Source organism: Nannospalax galili, unplaced genomic scaffold, assembly GCF_000622305.1.
Source record: "Nannospalax galili isolate Female #2095 unplaced genomic scaffold, S.galili_v1.0 scaffold25, whole genome shotgun sequence".
Taxonomy (NCBI): Eukaryota; Metazoa; Chordata; class Mammalia; order Rodentia; family Spalacidae; genus Nannospalax; species Nannospalax galili.
The window spans coordinates 3,990,250-4,016,481 of record NW_008355642.1 but is presented as its reverse complement, the minus strand read 5'-3'; the positions used below and the strand labels follow the sequence as shown (position 1 = coordinate 4,016,481).

Sequence of the window (26,232 nt, the reverse complement as noted above, 5' to 3'; positions counted from 1 at the left end):
TGTATTTTTAACATTATAAAAAATAATATAGTCACTCAAATCCTAATTTCGATAATTAGACAAATCCCAATATTTTGCTCCATTAATTTTTAAATTTTATTATTTTTATTTTATGTGTATGAGTGTATTGCCTACATGATGTAAGTGCACCCATATTGTGCAGTGCCCATGGAGGTTAGAAGAGAACTTTGGATCGGCTGGAACTGGAGTTACAAACGCTTGTTGGCCACTATGTGGGTGCTGGGAATTGAACCCATATCCTCTGCAAGAGCAGCTAGTACTCTTAACCACTGAGAGATCTCTCCAGCCTTCTCCATCCATTTTTGAATTTTTTAAAATTATTTTTATGTTATGTGTATGAGTGTTTTGCCTGCATGTATGTAAGTGCATCGACATCATGCAGTGCCCGCAGAGGTCAGAACAGGGTGTCGAATCCCTGGAAACTGGAGTTACAAACAGTTGTTAGCCACTATGTGGGTCCTGGGTCCTGGATCCACTGCAAGAAAAGCCAGTGCTCTTAACAACTGAGTCATTTCTCCATCAATTTTAGACGATAACGTTGCTGGATATAATAATTTTGATTGTGAGTTATTTACTTTTAGGGCTTGAGATATATGACTAATGTGTTCCTGGATACTAGGGTTTTCTCTAAGAGGTCTGACAGTACTGAGTTTGCCTTGCCTTTGTAAGCAATTTGAATTTTTCTCCTGCAGCTTTTACTATTTCATGTTCTGCTATCTTAGCATTTTAACTGCATGCATTGGAGACAGGCTCTTTTTTGGTAATATATGTCTGGGATTTTAAGTCCCCCTTGTGCTTGAATGTCCATGTCCTTTACTAGATATGGGGAAATCTCTGCTACAATTTCATGGAATGGGACTTACATGCTTTTAACTTTAAAAAATGCTATTGTTGTTATTATCGGTCTTTTTGAGACAGTGTCACCCTGTAGCCTGAGCTAGTCTGACACTCGCAGTATAGACCATGCTGGCCTCAGCTTTTACCCTGTGGATTCTTAAATTTTGTCCCTTGATCACATCCCCTAATTCTTTTTTTAAAAAATATTTTATTTATTATTTTTATTTTATGTGTATGAGTGTATTGCCTGCATGTAGGTAAGTGCAACTGTGTCGTGCAATGCCTATGGAAGACAGAAGAGGCCATTGGATACCCTGGAACAGGAGTTAGGGACACTTGTTAGCTGCCATGTGGGTGGTGGGATTTGAACCCGGATCTTCTGCAAGAACAACCAGTGTTCTTAACCACTGAGCCATCTCTCCAGCCCCATTTAAAAACATGTTTAAAAATATTTTATTTATTATTTTTAGCTTATGTGTATGAGTAATAGTATTGTCTGCAGGTATGTAAGTGCACCTCTGTCATACAGTGCCTGCAGACAGCAGAAGAAGGAGTCAGATCCCCTGGAACTGGAGTTACAGATGGTTATTAGCTGCCGTGTGTGTGCTGGGAACCAAACTCTTAACCACTGGGCCATCTCTCTAGCCCATATCCCATAAAATGTGGTCATGCTTGCTTGTTTTTTCTTTATTAATGTCTGAATATAGTATTTCCTCAGCCTTTTCTTCAATCCTTGATACTGTTTGAACTGCTTGATCTAGTCTACTGGTGATGCTTTCTACTAGTTTTGTTTTGTTTGTTTGTTTTGATATACCAAGTATTTCATTTCCAACTTTTTCCAAATTTCAATTTTCTTGCTGAATTCCATGTTTAGGTCATGAATTCACTGCCCTCATTTATCAGCTCATTTGAATCCTCTTTAAATTCATTAATCATTTTAACAATTAGACTTCTGAAGTCTTTGCTGACATTTCAACCATTTAAATATCTTTAGATTCAGTGACTGATGAATTGTGATCTTTTGGAGGAGTCATGTTGCTTTGTGTTTTCATGGGTATGTGTCTGTTTCTGAATTGTGATTTGCATGTGTGTTAGAATAGATATTTCTTCTGATTTATTTGGGGATTCTTTTTTAATATTCTCTTTATTTATTTTTAATATTTATGTGTATGAGTGTATTGCCTGCATATGTGTGAGTGCACCTGTGTCATGCAATGCCTGTGGAGGTCACAAGAGGGCATCAGATCCCCTGGAATCAGAGGTACAGATGGGTGTTAGCTGCCATGTGGGTGCTCAGAATTGAACCAGGGTCCTGTGCAAGAACAGCCAGTGCTCTTAACCACTGAGCCGTCTCTCCAGCCCCTTTTGGAATCTTCTTAATGAGAAGCCTTCTCTTGAACACTCAATCCCCAGGACCAATCAGAGAGGAGGAAACAAACTGCTGTAACACTTTAATATAAAAAAAGCCTCATCAAAATAGTGTAGAATTATAATTAAAATTAAAATGGACTGATATACCACTGTTCTAGTTACTTTCTATTGCTGTGATAAAATACTGGCCAAAAGCAAGTTGGGGAGAAAAGGGTTTATTTCACTTGTCAACTTACAGTTCATCATGGAGGGGAACTAGGGTAGAAGCTCAGAGCAGGAACCTGGAGGCAAGAACTGTTGCACAGACCATGGAGGACTGCTGCTACTACCTTGCTTCCCTCACCCCACTCCTGGTACCAGTGTCTATTTTAGTTTGTTTCTCTGTTGCTGTGACAAAACGCTGACCAAAACCAACTTGGGGAGGAAAGGGTTTATTTTATTTTAGTCTTCCAATATCCATCTTTGGGGGATGTCAGTGCAGGAATTCAAGGCAAGATCCTAGATGCAGGAGCTAAAGCAGAGACCATGGAGGAATACTTTGTCTTTTAGTGTCTTGTAGCTTGAATATGGTAATACAGATTTGCAACACATAACCACTATTATCTCAGTTAATTTCACACTAGCTCATAAAATAATAGAGGAAAGAAAACACAACTACTTAATATGTGTGTGTATGCATGAACATGTTCTCAACAAAGTAGGACAGAATGTCAATTACCATTGTTTCTTCAACTGATCACATGGCCTTCACTGATATTTGTAATTACCTTCCTCTACTACCCGTTCTGTATGTTCTCCACCTCAGTGAGCACCTCAGCAGATCTTGGCTCTTCCTTGGAGGAGTGACCCATACCTTTATCCTTGAAAGATCTGGGCCATTTGGTGTCATGTCTGGATTGAGTTGTTGCAGTTTCTCATTTACCTGCATTCCAGATTACTTCCTTGCCTCCACTGTGGAGAGGCAGTCTATTTTCTCCCTGGTAGTCTGGATCAATCACTCCTCCTAAAACTGTAATTCCTTTCTTAGCCTCTTGACCTAGGGACATCAGAAGCCCAAAGTGGCCAGTGGGAAGTTTTAACTTACAGTTCAATGGAATGTGCTTTATCTCCTGGCAGAAAGGCTCCTGCCTAAAACTTCTAGGCCAAGAGAGCATAAAGTCTTGAGAACAGGAAGGAAAATTTTTCCTCGTGGGTCACTAGGAGTACCACTGATAACCATATACAAGGAAATGGCAAAAATAATGTGGAGTAAATTATAAAACTAAAAAGTAAGACAGAGGTAATAGTGAACTAAAAGAAAGGGACTGATGAGGGGAAAATGAGGAAATGTTAAGTAGGATGAAACAAATATAAGAATGAATGTGAGGAAGAAGAAAGGAGAGAGTATATAAATAAAATTAAAGGTAAGAAAAATAAGAAACAATAAAGAAAGTAAAATAAAGCAATGAGGTTGTCCTGGATGCTTCAATGCAGGAAGCTCCTCCAGTGCCACCAAATCCCCCTGTGCTCCCAGACCCTCCGATGCCCTCCAATGCCCTCAGATATTTCAGTGCCTTCTGCCTGACCAATGCATCCAGGTCAAGAAATATGCCAAGGTTTCCCAGTACCCCCAAGTTTCCAAATGTTTCCTGGCCTCCCAATGCAGCCACATCTCCAAATGCCCCAGAGTTATCAGGCCCACAAGTTATTTCAGGTTTCCAAGAGTCCCCACCTACCCCAGTTTGCCTATACTTCTCAAGTCACCAGGGCCTCCATGTTATCCTAGTTTTCCAATACTTCCTGGATTCCCCAGGCTTTTCAGGGCCCCAAGTGTCCCCCAGTCCACCCATACTAAAGAGCAGAAGCGGGAACTGGAAAAATCTTCCAGAAAGTGCCAGTTACCTGTCCTGTGATGACCATGTGGCATTGGCGGAAAGGACTGATGTAACGGATCACCAAGTCCTGGTCTGGTTTCAGAAACACAGAGCTAAAAACTAAGAATTCCCAGGAACAACTTGACATGTTCAACGAGGATCCAGAAGTACCCTCTGAAGTCCCAGCTACAGCTTCAAATGCAACTGCCTGAACCCAAGAGAAGGCTCCAGACACAGCTACACCTGCAGCCCCAGCAGATGCTCCAGGGGCAGTTCCAGATGCAGCAGCAGGCCCAGCAGAAACTCCCCATGCAGCATAGTCCCAGGCTCACTGGATTCTCCAGGCTTCTCCATCTCCAATGGCTCCCCTCGCTAAATACTGACTTCATGCAAGTCTTCTCATTCCTAGATAGACCCTTACAAATCCTTGGTGTGTCATTTGTGTGTAAGGACAAGGTGGCATTGCAGATCAGGACTCATCTGCCTTGAATAATTGTTAATCTATGAGGGGCAGTCCCTGCTGTGTCCTGCAGATCTCCAGGCCAGTTCCAGGTGGAGACTCCTGCTTCCTGAATGGGTCAGTTTCTTAATGTGCTGGACATGGCCCTGCTGAGTGTCTCCACTGGCTATTTGGGGGATGTGGAGAGCTTGTCTGTGGGTTTCTAGGAGTAGTAGTGGGGGCGTTGGGTGTGGGTGCGTTTAGTTTAAGGGACATTGCCTGTGCTGACCCCTGCAACCTTTCCTCTACTGCATCCTGCTCTCTACTGCACCCTGCTCTCCACTGCACCCTGCTAACCACTGCACCCTGCCCTGTGTTGCGTCTTACTCTCAACAGCATCCTGCCTTGCACTGCATACTGCCCTCTACTTGGTTCTACTGGATGTTTTCACCCTCACTCTGTGTGTGTGTGTCTGTGTGTCTGTGTGTGTCTGTGTCTGTGTCTGTATGTCTGTGTGACACTGGGCTTGTTACTTCAGTCCTGGTTGGGCTTTCTGTGTCAACCAAGATAACCTGGAACTCAGGGTGACCATCCTACCTGGGCCTTAATTCTTGCTGATGACTGGTAGTGTGATTTTTCTCATATGCACATCAGTAATTGTCACTTAATATCTTCATCTGTATCTCATTAGATTCTGATTTAATATTTAAAAAAATAAATCATTTTGCCAATCAAAAAAAATAATGAAAAACCCAAAAAGAGTACTAAATTATACTAGAACAAAGGGAAAACTAAAAGGGAAAATAAATGTAAAAAATGGCAAGAAATGGGGTTGCTTCTTTCTTGGGCCTTAATGTTAGAGTCTTCTGGATGAGGGAGTGATGAGTTGACACTAGAATCTTTTTTTTCTTCAGTTCCTCCTATTGCTGAGCCCTGGCCGGTTAAGTGTCACCTGTCCCGCAGGCCTTCATCCACCTTAGAAGCTTCCCTTTGAATCTCCAGAGCTGCTGCTGGCTGCACTAAGCTTTGTTGTCTATTTACCATGCAGGTTCTCACTTGATCCGGAGATCAGCCCACTCCAGTTTATATATGCTAGGTAGCTAATGGTAAAGTTGAGGAATGCATTGAAAAGCAGAGGAAAACAGAGTACTGAGATGTCACCAGAGTGGGAGAGTCAAGGGAACCCAGAATTTCAGCCTTCAGATCTCTGTGCTTTCAGATCCCAGCAGCAGTAAACCACCCTGTTGTAGACAGGAGGTTGTGAAAATCAAATCATCCCCCAAACAGCTCAAAGTTCTTGATCCTCCCTGCAGCAAACTACATGTGGCAGTGAGGCAGCTTTAGAGGCTGAGCAGTTCACTAACCACCGTGGGCTCAAGACTTTTGGTCTTTACTGTTACTCTCAAGTTAGTGGTTGGATTTGTGTCTCACCAGAGGGAGTGGCCACCTACTAAATGTACCTTTCACAGCCTCAGCCTCCTGCTGTCTAAAGCTCTCAGTGTGTCCATGTCTGACCCATGTTGCACAGCTGTCTCTTGATACCTAGAAAGCACATACTTTCCTATAATCACGACAGTGGGAGAGTGGTTAACTGTCTGATATGGATAGAGTGTATATATATTATATAATAAATATAATATATAAATATATAATAGATGTATATTATGTATGTATATACATAGACACATATACATGTATTTATTTAAATTTTCTTACATTTAACTGTTGTGTGTATGCATGTACACATGTGTTTCTGTATCACAGTGCATGTGTAAAGGTCAGAGGAAAACTTGGAGAAATCAGTTCTCTCCTTCCATCATGCTTGTGCCAGAGATCCAACTCAGGTTGGCGGAATTGGTGGTCAAGTGCCTTTACTGGCTGAGCCATCTCATTAGACGTAGATACACTTTAAAAGTAGGCCCTCACAAATAATTTAGAATTTCTAAATTGCATCTTTTCTCTTGCTTCTTGGCCTTTGCACAGGCTGCTTCATGTGAATACCCTTGGCCTCTCTTCTCTCCATACTTCCATATCTTTACCTAACTTCTTCATTTCTTGTCCCCTCACACAGGTGTGCAAACATTTCTTCCTCTTAATGTCACTTCTCTTTTAATGTTCAGGACTATTTTCAATTCATCAGGACTGGTGCAGCTCCTTGTTCACAATTTAAATGGTACATGTGGGCAGCCCTGCCACTAGCCTAAGCAAGAGCAGTAGTGACTGTGGCAATGGGCCCTGCTGCCTCTTGCATGACTGCATGGCTGTTGCTCTCTTTTGTGTGACTCTGGTACCTCAGGGCTCAGGTGGCCATGGAGAACGGGTGCTAGACCAGCTGCCTACTCAGCATCCACAGTTATATAGCTTGGGTTACAGCAGCTCAGTCTTAGAACCAGGTCTCTGGACAAACTCAAACAACAGAGTCGTGGCATCGGGAGGCATGCTAGGATTTTCTTATTTCTTGATCCTTTAACCCCCAGTTCACATTAAGCTACATTGTGTATGCTTTCTATTGCCCTGCAATACCTTCTTTATCTCTCTTGCAGTATTTTTCTCTCTGTATTATATAATCTATGATTTTGCAATCTTTTCCTCTTAATTTAGTATTCATCAAGAACATAGTTCATGTCTTAGATATCTCTAGGTTTGAAGCATCTAGCACTGTCCTAAGCACTGAGTAACTTCTTAAATACATTGGAAGAATTCGTCTTTTCAGTAAGATATATGCAAGTGCCTCTTAACAGAACCACTTTCTTTCCTGAAATGTCATTTTCTTCACAGACTGATTTTTTGCCACCTCACAGCTTCTTGTGGCAGGGATCTCTCCTCAGTATTTGAAACCAACCAATATCTCACAGAGTTAGAATTTGTAAAAAGTACCCTGGAAGATTCAGGAATGAAGTTTCTATGTGAAGGATTAAAACGCCCAAGCTGTACATTGCAGTCATTGAGGTAAATGACAGTGGATAATTTATTTTTTCATTCATACCATTTTTAACTGAATTCTGTTTCTGTGAGGGGGAATGTAAATAAGGTAATTAGGTCATTTTTCTGTTTTCTAAAGGTTGTACCGCTGCCTTATCTCTCCGGCTTCTTGTGGGGTGCTGTCTTCTATTTTTAGCACCAACCAGTGGCTCACTAAGCTCGAGTTTTATGAAACCAAACTGGAAGTTACAGCTTTGCAGTTGCTCTGCGAAGGCTTAAACGATCTAAATTGCAAGTTACAGAAGCTCAAGTAAGTTGGAACTGTTAGTAGTTATCATTCTACAATGATTTTTTTAATGTAAAATTCAACATGGATGTTATGCCATCAAAACACATTTCAAGGACTCATAGAAAGGAATAACAGTAGCAGTCCTTTAAAATGTCCCTATGAGCCAGGTGTGGTGGCATGTGCCTTTAATCCCAGCACTTGGGAGGCAGAAGAAGGCAAATCTCTGTGAGATCAAAGCTAGCCTGGTCTACGTAGCAGGCTCCAGGCCAGCTGGGGCAACAGGGAGACCCTGTCTCAAAAAACCCAAATAAAATACAAACAAAATAAAATGTCCTTATGTAAGTAACATGGTTATCAAGAGAATTTTTTCTTTCAAGGGGAAATGTCATCAATGAAAATAATAACTCACATTTATAGAATAATTACTTTGTGGTAACTGTTGTGCTAAATGTTTTGTATGCATGATTTAACTTAATCTGTACAATAGCTCGAGAAGTCTAGATTATTATTCTCACTTCAGCAGAGGAAGAAATGGAAGGCCCACATCATTAGGCTAAGTATTTGGCAAGGCAAGACACAGTTCAAATCCCAGATGTAACTGACTCCAAGGTCTGTGGTATTCATACCTCAGTCACATATTTATTATGTATATACTAGGGTTTTCCAGAGAAACAGAACCAATATGTATATGTGTGTGAGAGAGAGACAGAGACATAGAGAGACAAGAGAAAGATAAAAGGGATGAGAGATGAGAGAGAGACCAAGACAGACAGACAGAGATGTAATTATGGAAGGTGGTAAGTCCCAAATCTGTAGGTTAGGCTGGTAGGCTAGAGACCTAGGTAAGAATCTTTGTTGTAGTTCAAGTTCAATTTCCTATTCAGAGAAGGTCAGGTTTTTTTTTTTTCTGATTTCAACTGCCTAGACAACACCCAACCATAATACTTGAGTCTGATTAAAATGCTAACGCTTACCTTCACAGAAACGTAGTGCTTGACTAAATATCTGGGTATTGTGTTCTAGCCATGTTGACAGTCAAAATAGCCATCTTAGTACCTGTACAAATTTTGTTTAATGCAAAAGTCTTTAATAGTAAAGCTTTAAATTTTATTAATTTTTATGTGTATGAGTGTCATATATGTGTGTGTGTGTGTGTCTGTGTGTGTGTGTGTGTGTGTGTGTGTGTGTGTGTGTGTGTGTACCCAGCTGTACAATGCCCTCAGTGGTCAGAAGAGGGCATCAGATCCCCTGGAACTGTCATTACCAAATGGTTGTTAGCGCCCATGTGAGTGCTGGAAACTGAACCCACTGTCCTCTGTAAGAGCAGCCAGTACTGTTAGCTGCCAAGCCATCTCTCCAGCCCCTACATCAAAGATTTAATATTTTTATTTTATTTTTAATTGTGTGTGTGTGTGAGAATAGGTGAATAGGTGTATTTTAGCATATGTTGCCCACAGAGACCAGACCCAACATGTGCCTACAGAGGCCTGAACTGACATGGGTGCTGGGAATAGAACCCAGATCCTCTGCAAGAACAGTATGTGCTCTTAAGTACTGAGCCATCTCTCCAGCCCCAACATTAAAGCTTTTTAAAGATCCCCCTTGAGAACTCACGACACAAAAAAAGCCTTTATTTGAAATTTCTAAATTAAGATTAGATACATGAGCCTTCTTGAAAACTGAATTTACAAGTTGTACGTCAGGAAAATATTGAGGATTCAAAAATTGTCATTCGTATCTAGAAATTCTTGATATTGTTAGAATAGAAAGTTGTTGGGGGGCCTGAAGAGAGGAAATGAGTAGTCCACTAAAGAGACCAGCTCTGTCTGTGCATCTTTTTCTACAGGTTGTGTGCCAGCCTTTCCCCAGGAAGCTCAGAGGCCATTTGCAAGTCTCTTGCCTCTGTTCTCATTTTCAACCCATACCTTATGGAGTTGGATCTGAGTGAAAACCCCCTGGGGGACAAAGGGGTGAAGTATCTTTGTGAAGGTCTCAGACATTCCAGCTGTAAAGTGGAGAAGCTAGAGTAAGTTTCTAAGAAGTATCTGGCCTGTAGTGACCTTTGAACTTTTAAAATTTTTGCTATGTACTTGGTGCTTGTCACAAGTTACCTCATTGTAGTCTCACAATAATCATACAAGTTGCTTTTTACTATGTCTGTTTTACAGCTAAAGAAACCAAGGAACTACGGAACAGTAACTTTTCCCATTCCATACAGCTAAGCCATGTAGTCAGGATGTTACTCCAAATTTAGTCCCAAGTCTGATGTTTTCTACATGCTACATCTTTATAGGCATTATACTAACTAAATATTCACTATATAAAGAATAGCTCTGTCTACTTGATAAGGGGCTAGATGTGCGTGGTGTTTCCAGAAGTTCTTCAAATTACAAGGCTGCATTTAGGGACACACAGATACATACTAGCTATCAGCTGAGCCAAGGGAAGGGAAGAGGGTCAATATGGGCTGGAGACCAAAGCAGGAGGTTCTCTCGGGAGGTGAGATAGGAGCTGGAACTCAAGGGAAGAGGCAGAGAAATCGGTAGAAAATTCACAGGAAGCCAAAATAACAGCAGTGACTGATTTCTCTTTTCTTTTTCTCTGGATAGCTTGAGCAATTGCCATCTCACAGATGCTAGCTGTGTGGAGCTCTCTTCATTTTTGCAAGTGAGTCAGACTTTAAAAGAACTGTTTGTGTTTGGCAATGTCCTGGGGGACACGGGCGTCCATCATCTTTGTGAAGGTCTGCTGCATGCAAAAGATACCACTGAGAATCTTGTGTAAGTGCTTGTCCTTGTCTTTCTCTTTGGCTTGAGCATGTTAAGGATCAGTGGGACTTTCTGCCGCTACAGTTAAGAGCCACCTCATGTCTCCATCCCTCCAGGCTTTCTGAATGTTCCCTCTCTGCAGCTTGTTGTGAGCCTCTTGCACAAGTCCTCAGCTCTACCCGGAGCCTGACAAAGCTGCTGCTAATTAATAATAAAATTGGAGATTTGGGACTGAAGTTGTTATGTGAAGGATTAAAACAGCCTGACTGTCAGTTAAAGGATCTGTCGTGAGTATCATAAACTGTACACACAGGCAGAGTTTTCTAATATTACAGCAACTCCAAAAAGTAAGTATTTTTTGGCCTGGTGGTTGAATATCTAAGAAAACAAAAAAATTGAAGAACCAAATAATTCAGAGGGAATAAATCATCCTTTCTCCTCAATCACTGCTTATCCAAGGGTTTTTTTTTTTTTTTTCACATGGTACTTTGGATCTTCTAATGTGTTTTTTTCTAATGGGAAAACCCAATTTCTAGAGTGACTCAGTGCAGGTGAGATGATAGCAACCTTCTTTATATTATTGCTTATTGGCAGGTTGTGGACCTGTAATCTGACGGGAGTGTGTTGTCAGGATTTGTGCGATGCACTCTCTACCAATGAGCACCTAAGAGACCTTGATCTCAGTGATAATGCTTTAGGTGATGAGGGCATGCAGGTCCTGTGTGAAGGACTGAAACACCCCTGCTGTAAACTACAGATTTTATGGTAAGTACATGAGGATTCACTGTTTAGAAAGCTTTTGTTCCAGGCTGCATATGAAAGGGAGTGGCAATAGGAAACTTGGGATGACATCAACTCCTTTCTTTGTCTTTCCCCCATAGTTTGAGAGGCAGGTTGAGACATTTTTGCCACATAAGCCAGGCTGGGTTTGGACTTCTAGCACTCCTCCTGCCTTTGCTTCCTGAGTAGTGGGGTTACAGGTATATAACACTGTGCCTGGTCAAACTGATTTATTTCTTAAATCTTAAATCCTTTACAGGTTGGGAGAATGTCATCTCACAGACACATGCAGTGCTGCTCTTGCCTCTGTCCTCAACAGAAATGTGAGGCTCACATTACTAGACTTAAGTGGAAATTATTTCAACGATTTGGGAGTGCAAATGCTGTTTGATGCACTGTCTCATCCAATGTGTAAACTTGAGACGTTCTAGTAAGTCACTACTGTGGGCACAATGGGAAGGAGAGGATAAGGATGGGCATTTGGTCATAGACAGCTGCTGTGAAAAAGAGAAGAAAAACTGAGGCAGGCCAAGCCTACGTAGAATAGTAAAGGAAGTCAAATCACCAGTAGACCTCCTCCTTGAACACAAAGACAGAAGGAGAGTCAGATAAGAAGCAGTCTGTATCTCATTGCTAAGAGAGCATGATAGAAGAGAAAGAACATAGGATGTAGATTTTGCTAGTTTGGGCTCTAATCCTAGATCTGTTACCTACTAGCAATGTGATCATGCTTACTTCATCTCTCTGAGCTTCTGTGTCCTTGACTGTAAAATGGAGATAATGCCAGTTCTTGACTACTTGGAGTCAGTATGAGGATTGAGTTGAGACTCCAGCTGTGAATGTACCCAGTACAACTCTTAGCATATAGAAGGTACTACACGTTAAGCCAATTTCATTTCTGCTTCTAGTACCTGCTAGAGTGCTAATGTGAACATTATGAGAGTCTTGAAGCTCAAGGAGATGAAGCTGTAGTGGTACAATTTCAGAAGGTGGAGGTCTTGACCTTCTGGGATCAGTGTCCTTCTGCCAGCTCGGCAGGCTGACATGTCATACAAAATGATTCTTAATTACAATGCAGATATGCTCTGTTGGCAGCTAACCAGTGGCCAAGTGGCCATTTGTTTCTGGTATTCAGAACTGGAACACAATGAAAAGTCAAGAGTGAGTGCAAAAATCCAATATTCCAAAGGCAGTTTGATAGATTGAAGCAGTCCTGAGCTCAGCATAAAGACCTGATTGCAAGCCTGAAACAGAAACTGGCTCTCTACTAGCAAGTGAAGTCATTCAATTTCACAGATTCAGGAGAGTAGTGATTACTGACTAAGCAGAGGGAATTATGTACAACATGATGAGTCTTTGGGGTTAGGGACCTCCATAGTATTATGAAGTATTATTCTCAGAAAGATGTGAATGGAACCTTTATTGTCAAGAGATTGAAATAAACTCAATTGTACACCTTAATGTTTCTTTAAATGTAGAATAGCTTAACAGTTGCACCACCCTGCAGTACAGGTTCTAAGTAACAGCAAGGAGAAATTATTTTGTCAAGATGGAATGCCGTTATGTATTTTTATTGTAAATTATGGTGCCATTTCCCATTTATCTCATCCTTAGTCTTTCTATTGTGTTTTCATGCCAACCTTTAAACCTTTATAGCCTGTCATGCAACATCATAACAGTAAGCAATAATAATATTGAGTACAAAATGAAAGATCATACAGAGTATATATAATTTTCTGCCCTCAAATACAGTTTGGATGTTAGACTATACAAGGACAAAACTGAAATCAATAGAACTAAATAATTATCCAGAGAGATGAGAAAAAGATTCAGATTACTTAAAATGGTGGACTGGAGTCAATCCAGGAGACCCTCCTAGGAGGAATATTCTCTGGAAATTATAAAGGACAAGAGGAAAGGTATTTTCAATGAGCTGCTCGAGTGAGGCGTATGAATCTTATTTCTCACTGTATTTTTCCCTGTAAACATCCAAGCACACATTATTAGAAGGTACATATATGAGATCCATTAGTAATTATGCTGTCCAGGGGCAAGACAAGAAGGCAGATAATAAAATATTCATCACATAGTAAATGTCGAAGCTGGGCTAGGTTCCTCACACCTGTAATCCCAGCATTAAGAAGCCGAGGCAGGAGGACTGCAAGCTCCAGTTCAGCCCAAGCATGTTCCATAGCAAGACTGTCTCAAACAATAACAACAAAAAAACTAGCTGTCCAGTCAACATTCCAGCACTAGTGTAGCAACCCCTATTTGGAGAGCTACCGGCGTTTGAAGGCTCCTTAGGGTGAGAGAGTCAGTTTTCTTCAGGGACAAGGTCCTGGATAGGTTACCCAAGTGCTTAGCCCTCCACTCAAGTACATACAGGCAACACTAATTGGACTCGTATTTATAATTATAGAGGAAGAGGGCATGAATTTGAGAGACAGTAGAGGCACACAGTAGGAGTTGGAGAGAGGAAAGAAGGGTGAATATGATGAAAATACATTCTATTTTATTTGAGACAGGGCTTCACAGTGTAGTCCAGTAGTCCAGGCTGCCCTGGAACTCACTGCAATCCTCCTGCTTTAGCCTCCTGACTGTTACATTATAGTTGTGAAGCACCACCAACTCAGAGGTCAGTTTTTCAAGAAGTTTATAAAAAAAGGTATGTGAGGTTATGCCTAGAAGAAGTTCAAGGGTTGGGAAAAATAGAGAGTTATTCCTTTATCTTTTCGCCTTGTTTTGAGCTTGGTCCTTCTGTAGACTGAGAAAGAAGCAGAAAGATTGCACCTCTTGAGATATCTAACGGACTAGTGGCACAGGGCCTTGGACAAGGCAGGAAGGGACAGGAGTCAGAGTTCAAGAGGAAGCTGACCATTTTATCTTTTTAAAAAAAAATTTAGTCTTTGACAGTTTCATACCTGTATAGCAGTCCTTCTTACCCTGTTACTCTTCCTTCTCCTCCTGAAACCCTTCTTTCCAGCAACTTTCCTTCCCACTTTCATGTCCTTTATATGTGTGTGACCCCCTGAGTTTAAACAGGATTGCTTGGGCTGGAGAGATGGTTCAGCGGTTAAGAGCACTGACTGCTCTTGCAGAGGACCCGGGTTCAGTTCCCAGCACCCAAATGGTGGGTAACCGTCTGTAACTCCAGTTCTAGGGAATCTGACACCTTGTTCTGACCTCCTAGGGCATTGTACAACATGGGTGCACTTAAACATGCAAGCCGTACACTCATACACATAAAATTTTGAAAATAAGAAAATATTAAATAGAATTGCCTGCATGAGTATGGGTGGGAGATTATTTATTAGAATAACTTATCGGTGGTTACACCAGTGATGAAAGTGACACTTCTTCCCCTAGCCACCATGACCTGTCAGTAGTCCCTCAGGGAAGCTTACCCTTTGCAGAATTAAATGTTGATAGGCCTAATTTTGTTCAGGTATTATGCAGGTAAGCATAGCTGCAGTGAGTTCATGAGTGCATTGGTTATGTCATGTGTAGAAAATACTGCTACAGTATTCTTTCCAAAACTCTTGTCTCTTATAGTCTTTTTGCCTCCTCTTCCATGATGTTCCATGAGCAGCCTTGGGTGAGTGAGTGAGTGAGTGTGCGTGTGCGTGTGCATGTGTGTGTGTGTTATAGATGCCACATTTATTTTTAGTTTTTAATTTAAAACTAATTATTTTTTTTATTTTTTTATTATTTATATTTTATGTGTGTTCATGTATTGCCTGCATGTAGGTAAGTGCACCCGTGTCGTGCAATGCCCGTGGAGGTCAGAAGAAGCTGTTGGGTCCCTTGGAACTGGAGTTACGGACAGTTGTTGGCTGCCATGTGGGTGCTGGGATTCGAACCCGGGTGTTCTGCAAGAACAGCCAGTGTTCTTAACCACTGAGCCATCTCTTCAGCCCCATAAAAAAACTAATTTATTTTTATTTTATGTGTGTGAGTGCATTGCCTGCATGTGTGTGAGTACACCTATATTATGTGCTGAGGTCAGTAAGAGGGTGTCAGATCTTCTGGAACTGGAGTTATAGACGGTTGTTAGCTGCCATGTGGGTGCTGGGAATCGAACCCAGGTTCTCTGCAAGAGCAGCCAGTGCTCTTAACTGCTGAGCCATCTCTCCAGCCTCAGATGGGACTCATACTCAAAAACGGGAAAGTTACTGTAGACATCTGTTGGCTTAAATTTATACAGGATTCTTTTCCTTTTTCACAGCATTGACACCGATCATTTACATGAAGATACATTTAGAAAGATGGAAGCTTTAAAAATGACTAAGCCTGAACTCAAATGGTAGTTTTCAAGGAGAGTGCCTGAATGGACTGCCTATGGACCCTCTCCATCTTGTATCATCTTTAAATTCTGTACGGTATTATTTTTCCAAATCTGTTAACCTTTGCAGAGGATAATAGTGTGAAATAAGCAGCAGTGATTGCTTTCCTACATAAATCTATCCAGTAGGTAGGCTGTATCAAGTAGAAATGCCTTAATTTAAATCTTTTTAGTAATATTTTACTTATATAGTATTTTGTTTACTGTGCTGTCATAGAAGCCTTCTAAGCTTGGAAGATGATATTCAGGGAAGTTGTAACTAGCTCTAGGTCACACAGCTCCTTAGTGGAAGAGTTGAAACTGGAATCCAGCCAGGTCTTCTAATACCCAGACTATAAAGAGAAATAACAGAATCAGCCCCCCCACCCCCAAATAAGTCCACTTGAATAAAGTACTTGAAAGGCTAAGAGATTATACATGTACATGTTCTATCGTATTGTGCTGATTTAACTAAATTTGTAATTCATGAATGAGAGGAAAAGGAAAGACTTCATGAAGGAGGTGGTACTTGATGTGACCGTGAAGAATGAATTGGATCAAGATCAGTGAAGATATAATGGCCAATGGTGGGCTGTGGATAAGGCTCAGTGTAGAGTACTTGCCTAGCATGTGTGAGGCCCAAGATTTGATCCCCAGCACACACACAAAATACAATGGCCAGTAGCTTTGAGACTACAGGGTTATAGGGATGTGTTTGTGAGCAGCTCTCAGAAAGAGTGAACAGAGAGAAATAGTTGCATTATAAGTTTATGGACCACCACAGTACACTCCAGATTCCTTAAGAGTGCTTTCTAGTTCCACATTTCAACAACCTTCCTGAACTTTTAATTCCTCCCAAGTGTGATTATATTTGGTACATAGGTTCCCAAGAGTGACTCACTTGTCATTCCTGACAGTACTTTGCTTAGCCAATACCAATATGTATAACCCCGTTTCTATTTCTAACTAGTTTCTACAAAATAACAGATGGGAAAAATGGAGGAAAGCCTGCTGTACAAGGAAAATAGCATAAAGTCAGATAAATAAGAGGAAATGTGGTAACAGAAAGTAGGCTGACCTTATTTAAAGTATAGAGTTGGATCTGAAAGCTATTTAACTAGCTCTGTGACCATGTTCAAGTCATTTGAACTTGTAGAGCCTCAGGTTTGTTATTAGATCTATAAAATGGGAGAAATTGACATTAACCTTACAAGATTCTTCTGCCACATGCTGCCTGTTCTTCAGTAGTCTACAGCCTTTTGTTTGTTTTTTGAGACAGGGTCTCCCTGTAGCCCCAGTTGGCTTGGAACTTATAGACCAGATTGGCCCAAGTCTCAGAGTGTCTCTGCCTCTGCCTCTGGAGTTCTGGGATTAAAGGCATGTGCCACCAAACCCATCTATTTTACAGTCTTGGACCTCCTAGATTTTCTTCCTGTTCTGTAGGCATTGTTAACTGTGCATTTGAACTCAGTGAACACACGAAGTAGTAAATCTAGTCGGGAAGTTAAACCAGATAAGAGATTATAGAAGAGCCCTTATCCTTGTCCTTACCCATCGTTGTACATCATTCCTTATTGCCCTCAGGAATAGGTAAGACCAGGTCTGTACTAAGAACAGGGTAGATAGTTTGTGTCCAACTTTCTCTAATTCTTCCTTCCTTTTAGTCACACATTTATTGTTCTTTATATTAATAGGTTTTGTGTTGTTGTGTTTTATGAAGATGGAATTTATGCTTTCCTGAGCCCCTCTTCCACCATGTTGTATAACTACTGTCATCCCGCTTGTGAGCAAAAGTCTGATAAAATCAGTTACTTTAAGTACTCAAAGATCTCAGTATAGTGACACATGCCTACAGTTTCAGAAGGAAAAGGCAAGAGTATTAGGAATTCCAGGCTAGCTTAGGTTACATGAAAAACCCTGTCTTAGAAAAAAACATACTCAAAGATTTAAAGTTAAGTGAAAATTGCAAAACTGTATGTGTGTATGTCCAGTTTGTGAACAAAACTCTGTATAGCATGTGTATGTATGTTTTCAGAAAAATTCATGGAAAGATATGTACAAGAAACTGCTAACAGTGATTGCCTCTGGTTAGGGGAATTTGAGCATTATAGCAGTAGAGAGAACTTTTCTTTGGTAGTACTCTGTTCTACTGGAAGTTTTCTACCATGTTTATATGACTTTTATAATAAATAGACTTGATGTTAAAAATCAGTCTCAAGGCTGAAATTTTGTTCAGTGTTTTTAAAAAAGTCTTTTTAAAACGAAATGCAGGGGGCTAGAGAGATGACTCAGCAGTTAAGAGCACTGGCTGCTCTTGCAGAGGACCCAGGTTCAATTCCCAGCACCCACAGAGTGGCTAACAGCTATCCATAACTCCAGGTCCAGGGTAATCCAACACCCTCTTCTGACCAGTCTGGGCTGCAGCTTGAGGTTCTCTTAAATGAAAGGAAGAAAGAGAAAGGGAAGGAAGGGAAGTGGAATGGAAAGAAAATAATGGAGGGCAGGCATTTTTAAGCAGGAGAGAAACACAAGAAAAGAAATATTTGACAATATCAAATTTAGGTTTCTTAATGTTAAAAAGTATATTGAATGAAGTTCAAACTCTAGTGATAAACTGAAAAATGTTTAGCATACATATATAAAGGGTAGGCTAACATCCATAATATAAAAGCATTACATCACTATGAGAAAACAAAACTTGAGATGCTTCCATTTATACAAATGTTGGAGTAACAATGACTGCATTTCTCCTCTCACATATACGTGTGTGTGTGTGTGTGTGTGTGTGTGTGTGTGTGTGTGTCCAATTTTCAGACATTATATAACAGATTTGGAAGAAATAGAAAAAATAACAAGATAGTAGGTTTAAATCAACCTTATCCTTACTTTATCCTTAATCAACTGAATACACACAAATATGTACCAGCACATCTCTCTCTCTCTCTCTCTCTCTCTCTCTCTCTCTCTCTTTGTTGTTGAGACAGGGTCTCCCTGTAGCTCCAGCTGGTGTGGAATTCACTATGTAGACCAGACTGGCCTTGAACTCACAGAGATCCACCTGCCTCTGCCTCCAGAGTGCTGGGATTAAAGGTGTGTGCCACCACACCTGGCATCCGTAGCAACCCAATTAAAAGATTGAGATTGGTAGAATTGGAAGAAAATGACCTCAGTACATGCTGCCTATAAGAAACCCAGTTTCAATATAAAAATAGGCTGGAGAGATGGATCAGTGGTTTGGATCACTTGCTGCTCTAACAGAGGACCTGAGTTCAGTTCCAAGCACCCACATCAGGCAGCTCATAACCATCTGTAACTCCAGCTCCAGAGGATCTGACACCTTCTTCTGGCTTTTGTGGGTACTGCACCTGTCCACATACCCATACACAGATATGTACTCATAATTAAAAATAAAATCTTTTAAAAACAAACAGGTTAAACATAAAAGACAGGAAAAGATTCATGCATATATTGTTGTCATAAAATTATATTTCAAATCAAAAGAATATTGTTAATGATGGGTAAGATAGCATACACCTTTAATCCCAGTACAGAGGCAGGTGAGTCTCTGAAACAGAAGTCAGCCTGGTGTACATAGTTCCAGTCCAATTGGAGCTACAGGGAGAAATAGAAAGGGTGGGGGCTGGAGAGATGGTTCATCGTTAAAGAGCATTGCATGCTCTTGCAGAGGACCCAGGTTCTATTCCCACATTGTGGCTCACAACCATCCGTAAATCCACTTACAGGGAAATACGACGCTGCCTTCTGATCTCCATGGGCATTGCATGACACGGGTGCACTTACTTACTTGCAGGCAATACATTCATACACGCAAACATAATAAAATTTTTAAAGGGCCATTTCAACATCATAAAGTGACCAATTCATTATATAATCTTTGCATATATATATGTATCTAATAACTGATATTCTAAGTACTTGAAGTAAAAAATGGCTGAAGTTAAGAAGGGATAATCAAGTCTATAATTTTAGTTAGAAATTTCAATACCTGTCTCTCAATAATTGATAGACCATGGAGGTTGAAAATTAGTAATATAGAAAATTTGACTTCTGGGTAAGATAGTGAGCCAGAAGCTGCCTCAATATGACCTAGTGGACAAGTGTCAGGAGAAGAAAAAAATGGACTCTGTTACAAAGAGGGAAAGGCCATCAGAAATTCACAAAGTGGGTGACAGGACAGCTGAAAAGCACAGAGAAACAAGTACAATGATGTGAAAAGATGTACACCAAGCCAGAAAGAACTCTAGCCACATGGCTTCTCAGTGGGAGGAGGGGAAGTAGAAGCCTTATCCGAAAGGTAAGCTAGGTGACCCTGATGAAAAGAGACTGGCAGTTTTAGCCCCTAGGACAAACCCACAGCTCCCACAAGCCTCAAATCCAGTTGCAAATCTTGCTGAGACAGTGACTTCTTTGGTGAGCTGAGTCATCAGTGGAGAGACAGTTCTCCTTGATGCAGATGGCTATTGACTTGGAGTCATCTTCTGAGGAAACCTATTGTTTTTTATAATTTATTTTTATTTTATGTGTATGAATATGTTGCCTGCATGTCTGTAAGTGCACCCATGTCGTGCAGTACCCATGGAGGACAGAATAAGGCATCAGATCCCCTGGAACTGAAGTTATAGACAGTTGTTAGCTGCCATGTGGTACTGGGATTTGAACTCTGGTCCTCTGCAAGAGCAGCCAGTGCTCTTAACCACCAGAAACCAGAAACATTGTTTAAAAAGAAGAGCTGATCTTCTTAAAGGGAGGGATTCTAGATAGGCTAAGTAGACCTCAGTCTTGCACCAAGGGACATCTGGAGGTACCAACTTGACTTTATAGGCCCTAATATAAATGACAGAATGCATGAATTACAGTGGGGGTGTGTGTTATGGGAGGGTGCCAATGGGGAAGGGGATATAAAGATGATTAAGATATTCTGCATGAAATACACAAAAATTCAATAAAAAGTTTATTTGAAAAAACCTCAGCACCCTTGGGGACAGAGAACAGGGAACAATCACAAATCAGTGTGATCGACTCACCACAGTCCCAGGGTAAGAGATAGCTCTGGGAGGCTGTTGAGAGCAGGAGGGCCAGACACTGACAAATTGATAAGTATAGGAGGCAGGAGGCTTGGCTCACACAGTGAAGTATATGGAGAAAGCTTAGCTTTTCATTAGTGTGTAGAAGCAACTGAGAACAAATCTAGAGGTTAATATCCCTGATCCTGAGGTCAGTGGCTGGGTCAACTTCTGAAACCACCTATGGAGTTAACTGTGGTAGTGAACTCCAAGAACTCAAGCTGCAGTGAACTACTTACCATCGACAGCCTCATTCCTCCAGGAGGCAAATTAATGCTTAGTGGACTTTGAAAATAAAAAGACAGGTTTGCCTGGACAGATATCAGTTCTGTGGAAGCATCTTCCATTTGCAGGACACTTGAGAGACACCTTCCAACTAAAATGTTAACCACAGGCGGTATGAATTGAAGAGTCTGGGAAAGGTGGAAGAACCTGCCCAGTCCACAGACTACAAAGCCAAGGATATCCAGCAGAGGCTTCCAGTATAGAAAGAAGGGGAGTTACTAGAGGGATGACAGCCCCGCCTGACATCAGACACTTCTTGAATACAGGCTCAGCACTAGCATAAATGACCAGGAAGCCAAGAGTTGAACAAGTTCAATGATAACCCCTCACAACCACATATACTTGGTGGTCTGCAATTTCTAAGGACCCACAAAGAAGCTGCTCCAACACTTTTTCTTTTGAGATTTCATGTGTGTGTGCATATGTCTGAGTGTGACTTACGTGCACATGTATGTACAGATGCCCTAGGAAGTCAGAAGAGGGTGTGTGATCCCTTGTAGCTGGAGTTACTGGTGTTTGTGAATCACCTGAAGTAGGTACTGGGATCTAAATCCTGGTCCTTATGATTGAGGAGCAAAAGCTTTTCACACTGAGCCATCCCTCCAGCCTCTCTTTTTTGGTTTTTTTTGCATTTGTTTCCACTTTTTTACTGTACATTTAGTAGTCTTTTCATGTTGACATATAAACTTTTTATCCCCCTTCATACATTTATCCATCTTACACATTTTTATTAGACAAATAATTGTTCTTTTCTTTACTATTTTTCATTATTAGACATTTTTCTTTTCATTTTTCTCCCACTTTTGTCCTCTTTTTTTATTCCCTATGTTTCTCCCCACCTCCTTTTTCCTTTCTGCTATACTATCTAGTACTGGCCTGGAACTCACTATGGAGACCAAGCTGGCTTTGCTTTCAAAGAGGTCCGCCTGCCTGCCCAGTGTGCAGAGTAAAGCACCACCATGCCTAGCATTGTTTAATTCACCTTCTTAAATTATCCAATTTTGGTAACACATTTTTGCATTATTGTGCATCTTTTTCTGCTTTTTTATTCTTTCTAATTGCTCACTCTTAAAACATTCTTCTCTACTCTTCTTTTTCAATCATTAATGCTTTATCTCCCTGTGTTCTCTTTCTGCCCTGCCCTCTTCCTTTATCTCAGTTGCTTACTGTTTCTACAGTTAACCAAAGTAATTTTTAACTTCATAATATCATTACTTCTGCTGTTTTCTGTTTTATGGTCACTGATAATGTATTAGTGAGCTTTAATAAATTTTATGTAAATATATTGTGCGTGGTTTGGTATCATTGCTGTTACAGAGGGTTTTTTTTTCCCTACTCTCTGAATGGTATTGGGTATTAAGCCCTCAACTAAGGTTGCTCACTAAGATCCCCAAATAAAGCTGAAAGGCAGATCTAAGCCAAAAGATGCACAAATTGTAACACAGAAACACAAGAAACACGAAAACTCAAGGCAACATGACTCCTTCAAAAGACTGTAACTCCTCAACTGCTGAATTCAAAAGAATTGAAATGAGTAAAATGCCAGATAACGATTTCAAAAGTTTACTGGGAAAAATGATCATTGACTCCCAAAGGATATAAAAAAGTGGGTTAAGGAAGGATGGTAAATCAATCCAGGGCCTGAAGAGGAAAGTCGGAAACTTAGAAGAGGAAGTAAGCAAAAATGGATAAAGAAATGAGTATTATAGAGAGGAATCCAACAATGGATTTGAGATTTTGAAAATAGGAAGGTTTATACTGAGTACAATAATTATAACTATTAATTCAACATTGTGAACCTAAGAATGCTACAGGGAGACCCTGTCTCAAAAAAGTCCAAAAAAAATGTATAACCATATTAATTTAACACCATGAACCTAAAAATTACAGCCAATTTTGAAAGAGATGCATTTTTGCTCTGGAAACTGTTATTGAATATGTCAATGCTGTTGTAATGAAATGCTTCTACTAATTATGTGGTTATTAAATAAATAAATAAATAAATAAAAATAGCCATATGAGGGTCAGGTGTTGTGTGGAGGCACAAGCCTTTTATCCCAGGACTCAAAAGGCTGAATCTCTAAGATTAAGGCTAACTTGGCCTACATAGCAAATTCCAGGCCAGCAAAAGCTGTACAATAAGACCCTGCCTCAAAAAGTATATGACAAAACATTCAGCATCATTATTTGTTAGGAAAATGTAAATTAAAGTCACAATAAGATACTACTTACTACACATTCACTAAAATGTCTAAAATTAAAAGCTTTGAACACATTTTTCATTTACCATGATGTACTCTCATATATTCAGAATGCAAAATTATATGTCCAGTTTGGCAAAAAAAAATTGTCAGTTACTCAAGTCTCTCTGTGTGTATACATGTTTAGATATAATATATAATTAATATATATCAATATAATTATGAGTATGTGTGTGCATGATGGGGTTGCGTGAGCTCTGTTTTCACCTTTACTTCCGTTCCAGTAATTAAACTGAAGTGGCCAGGCTTCTGTGGTAAGTGCCTTTACATGATGAGCCATCTTGCAACTCCAGGCCCCCGCCCCCACTTTTTGGCTGAAACAGGTTCTTGCTGTACAGTCCAGGCTAGCTTTGAACTTAGAATATTCCTAACTCAGCCTCCTGAGTTCTGGGATTACAGACATGTGCCACTACACCTGGTTCATAATACTAAATATTTTCCTAACACATAGCCAAGCCATTTAATTCCTAGGTATTTATTCAAGAGAAATGACAACACATTGACTTATTCATGAACATTCATAATAGCTTTATTGCAGTGCTGAATACTTAGAAACAACTTAAATGCCATCAATTGGAATGGATAACCAAATTGTGTTACAACCATTCAAATGGAATATACCAAATTTAAAAGAGAAAACCATTGATCCACAAAACAATATGGTGAGTCTCATAGTAAATATGCTGAATCAAAGAAGCTATAAAAGGGTATATACCTTATAATTAAATGTTTGTAAAATTCTAAGAAATTCCAAAGGTATTCTATAGTGGTCAAAATAAGATCAAGAGTTTCTTGGAAGAGGAATGCACGCCAAAGGGACGCAGGAGTACATTTGCAATGATAGACATGTTCATTATCTTAATTTTGGTGATTTCAGTAAAATGATTCTTCAATTTTAATTTTAAAATCTGTCCAGTGTTCTGTATGCAATTATACCTCAATTTTCAGCTGTCACCATATATGTCCATACATACCCTCACAATTGTGTCTGAAAGAATCATTTATTAATTTTTTAAAAATTTTATGTGTATGAGTGTATTGCCTGCATGTATGTAAGTGCACCTGTGTTGTGCAATGCCCAGAGAGGATAGAAGAGGGCATTGGATCTTCCGGAACTGAAGTTACAGATGGTTGTTAGCCACCATGTGGGTGCTAGGATTTGAACCTGGGTCTTCTGCAAGAGCAGCCAATGCTCTTAACCTCTGGGCCAGGGCCGTCTCTCCAGTCCTCACTTCAATTTACTTATTTATTATTTTTATATGGGTGTGTGCCTGCATGAGTTTATGTGTACTATGTGCAGGAGCCCATGGAAGTCAGAAGAGAGCAGTGGATCTCCTGGAGCTGAAGCTATAGGCAGTGAGCTGCCCAGCATGGGTAGAGAGAACTGGACTCAGGTCTTGTGGAAGAGCCTGATAAGTCTTCGCCTATAAAATAACCAGTGGCGCATTTGTGCATTAAACGCCACACTGATAGTTACAGTAGTAGCCAGGTGCTTATACCTGGCAGTGTAACCAGAGTTTTAAGACAGACACCCCAGTTCCCTGCCACTCCAGTAGCTAGGCTTGGCCACTCATCCCAATATGCAAATTACAGAGATGAGTAATGATAGAAAACAGGGAAAAGATATTTAATCAACCAACTGGAAAGAGGACCAAAGGAAGGGGTTCCTATGATCTTGAGTTCTTGCCTATCATTGTTTCTGCTCCTGCAAGGCAGTCTGAAATTATAAAATTATTAATCTGTTCATTGCTGTCATCACAGGAGTGGGTCAATCTGGTTCCTATAAGATGACCTGCTCCAGGGTACAGCCTTACTATGATGGATAATTACCTCTACGGGGGTGGGGAGAGTCATGTTGCCCATGAGGTTTTGCTATTCCTGAAATCCAAAGTGACTACTGGTTTCGAACAATGGTTTAACTCTGTGCCTTCAGCCTTGCAAAGGGTTAGGTTAGGTAGGCAGGTACTCCTTGAGAGATTAATATGCCTTGGCAGTCTTTCTGATGCAAAGCAAAGGAGACAGGCACAAAATAAAGACAGAGACCACTAACTTTCATCCCACTTTTAAGTAGCTTGTGGGCCCAAGTGTGAAGTCAATGTTTTTTTAACGAAAGCAGCTTCTAAGTGCCTGTTACTGGAGGTGCTCAAGAAATAACCACTGGTGTTGGGCCAGCGTGATGGTTCAACGGGTTAGAAGTGCTTCCTGAATAAGCCTGACAACCTGAGTGTGATCCCTGGAAACCATGGTGGAACCTCACTGTGGCATTCACCTGTACCCACACATATCATACACTTATCATCATCATCATCATCACTTTTAAATTTGTAAATATTAAAATACAAAAAAGCAATGTGTATTGGTGGAAGATATATTGCATGGGAATGGAAGTATGACAGGAAGGTAGGGACCGTGGAAAGTGGCATAAAGACTAATGTATGAAAGAAACCAGTTAGCAGAGGACTGGAAACTCTTCCCCACCTGGGCTACATACAACAGAGTATGCAAGAGAAAACCCCACAATATATAAATACTGGAGGGGTGGGTGCTGTGTAAATAACCTATAAAATGTCCTGAGGTTCTTGGCCTAGTGCTTTGGAACTTATATTTTTCCCAGCTCATAGCCCACTCCTATTCCCAGGAGTGCCTTTCTCTTCCTTAGTAAAATCTATTACCTCACTATGTATTCCTGGTGCAACTGTTTGTTCTGGGACACAAGAAACTAGAAATCTCAGTTGGATGCCACTCCCCATACCCTGTATTTAGATTCATCCCCATTATCAGAAGCATCTTTTCCCAGGTGACTCATTCTGACCCCCTTCCAATTTAGGTATTTACTAATGTGCTTAGACCAGATCTGCCATGCTGTTTACAAACACTCCAGAACCTTTTCTTCCTCTCTCCTCACCAACAAAACTCACCTGCTCTATCTTTTAGGTCCCTAGGAACCAACCAGAGGGTAATCAGTTAACTTGAGCAGAAGTAAAGTGTTAAAAGGCAGTTG

At 40.5% G+C, this 26,232-nt stretch overlaps 1 protein-coding gene across 1 annotated transcript in view; it reads left to right on the top strand.

Moving 5' to 3' along the window:
- Nucleotides 1-17,801, top strand: part of LOC103750066 (NACHT, LRR and PYD domains-containing protein 12) — a 64,838-nt gene extending 47,037 nt beyond the window's left edge. The window contains exons 6-13 of the mRNA XM_017803133.2: nucleotides 7,300-7,470; nucleotides 7,583-7,753; nucleotides 9,579-9,758; nucleotides 10,342-10,512; nucleotides 10,617-10,787; nucleotides 11,095-11,265; nucleotides 11,540-11,710; nucleotides 15,506-17,801. Coding sequence (XP_017658622.2) covers nucleotides 7,300-7,470; nucleotides 7,583-7,753; nucleotides 9,579-9,758; nucleotides 10,342-10,512; nucleotides 10,617-10,787; nucleotides 11,095-11,265; nucleotides 11,540-11,710; nucleotides 15,506-15,587 — 1,288 coding nt within the window. The 3' untranslated portion in view covers nucleotides 15,588-17,801. The remainder of the gene's footprint in view (nucleotides 1-7,299; nucleotides 7,471-7,582; nucleotides 7,754-9,578; nucleotides 9,759-10,341; nucleotides 10,513-10,616; nucleotides 10,788-11,094; nucleotides 11,266-11,539; nucleotides 11,711-15,505) is intronic.
- Nucleotides 17,802-26,232: the final 8,431 nt, after the last annotated feature.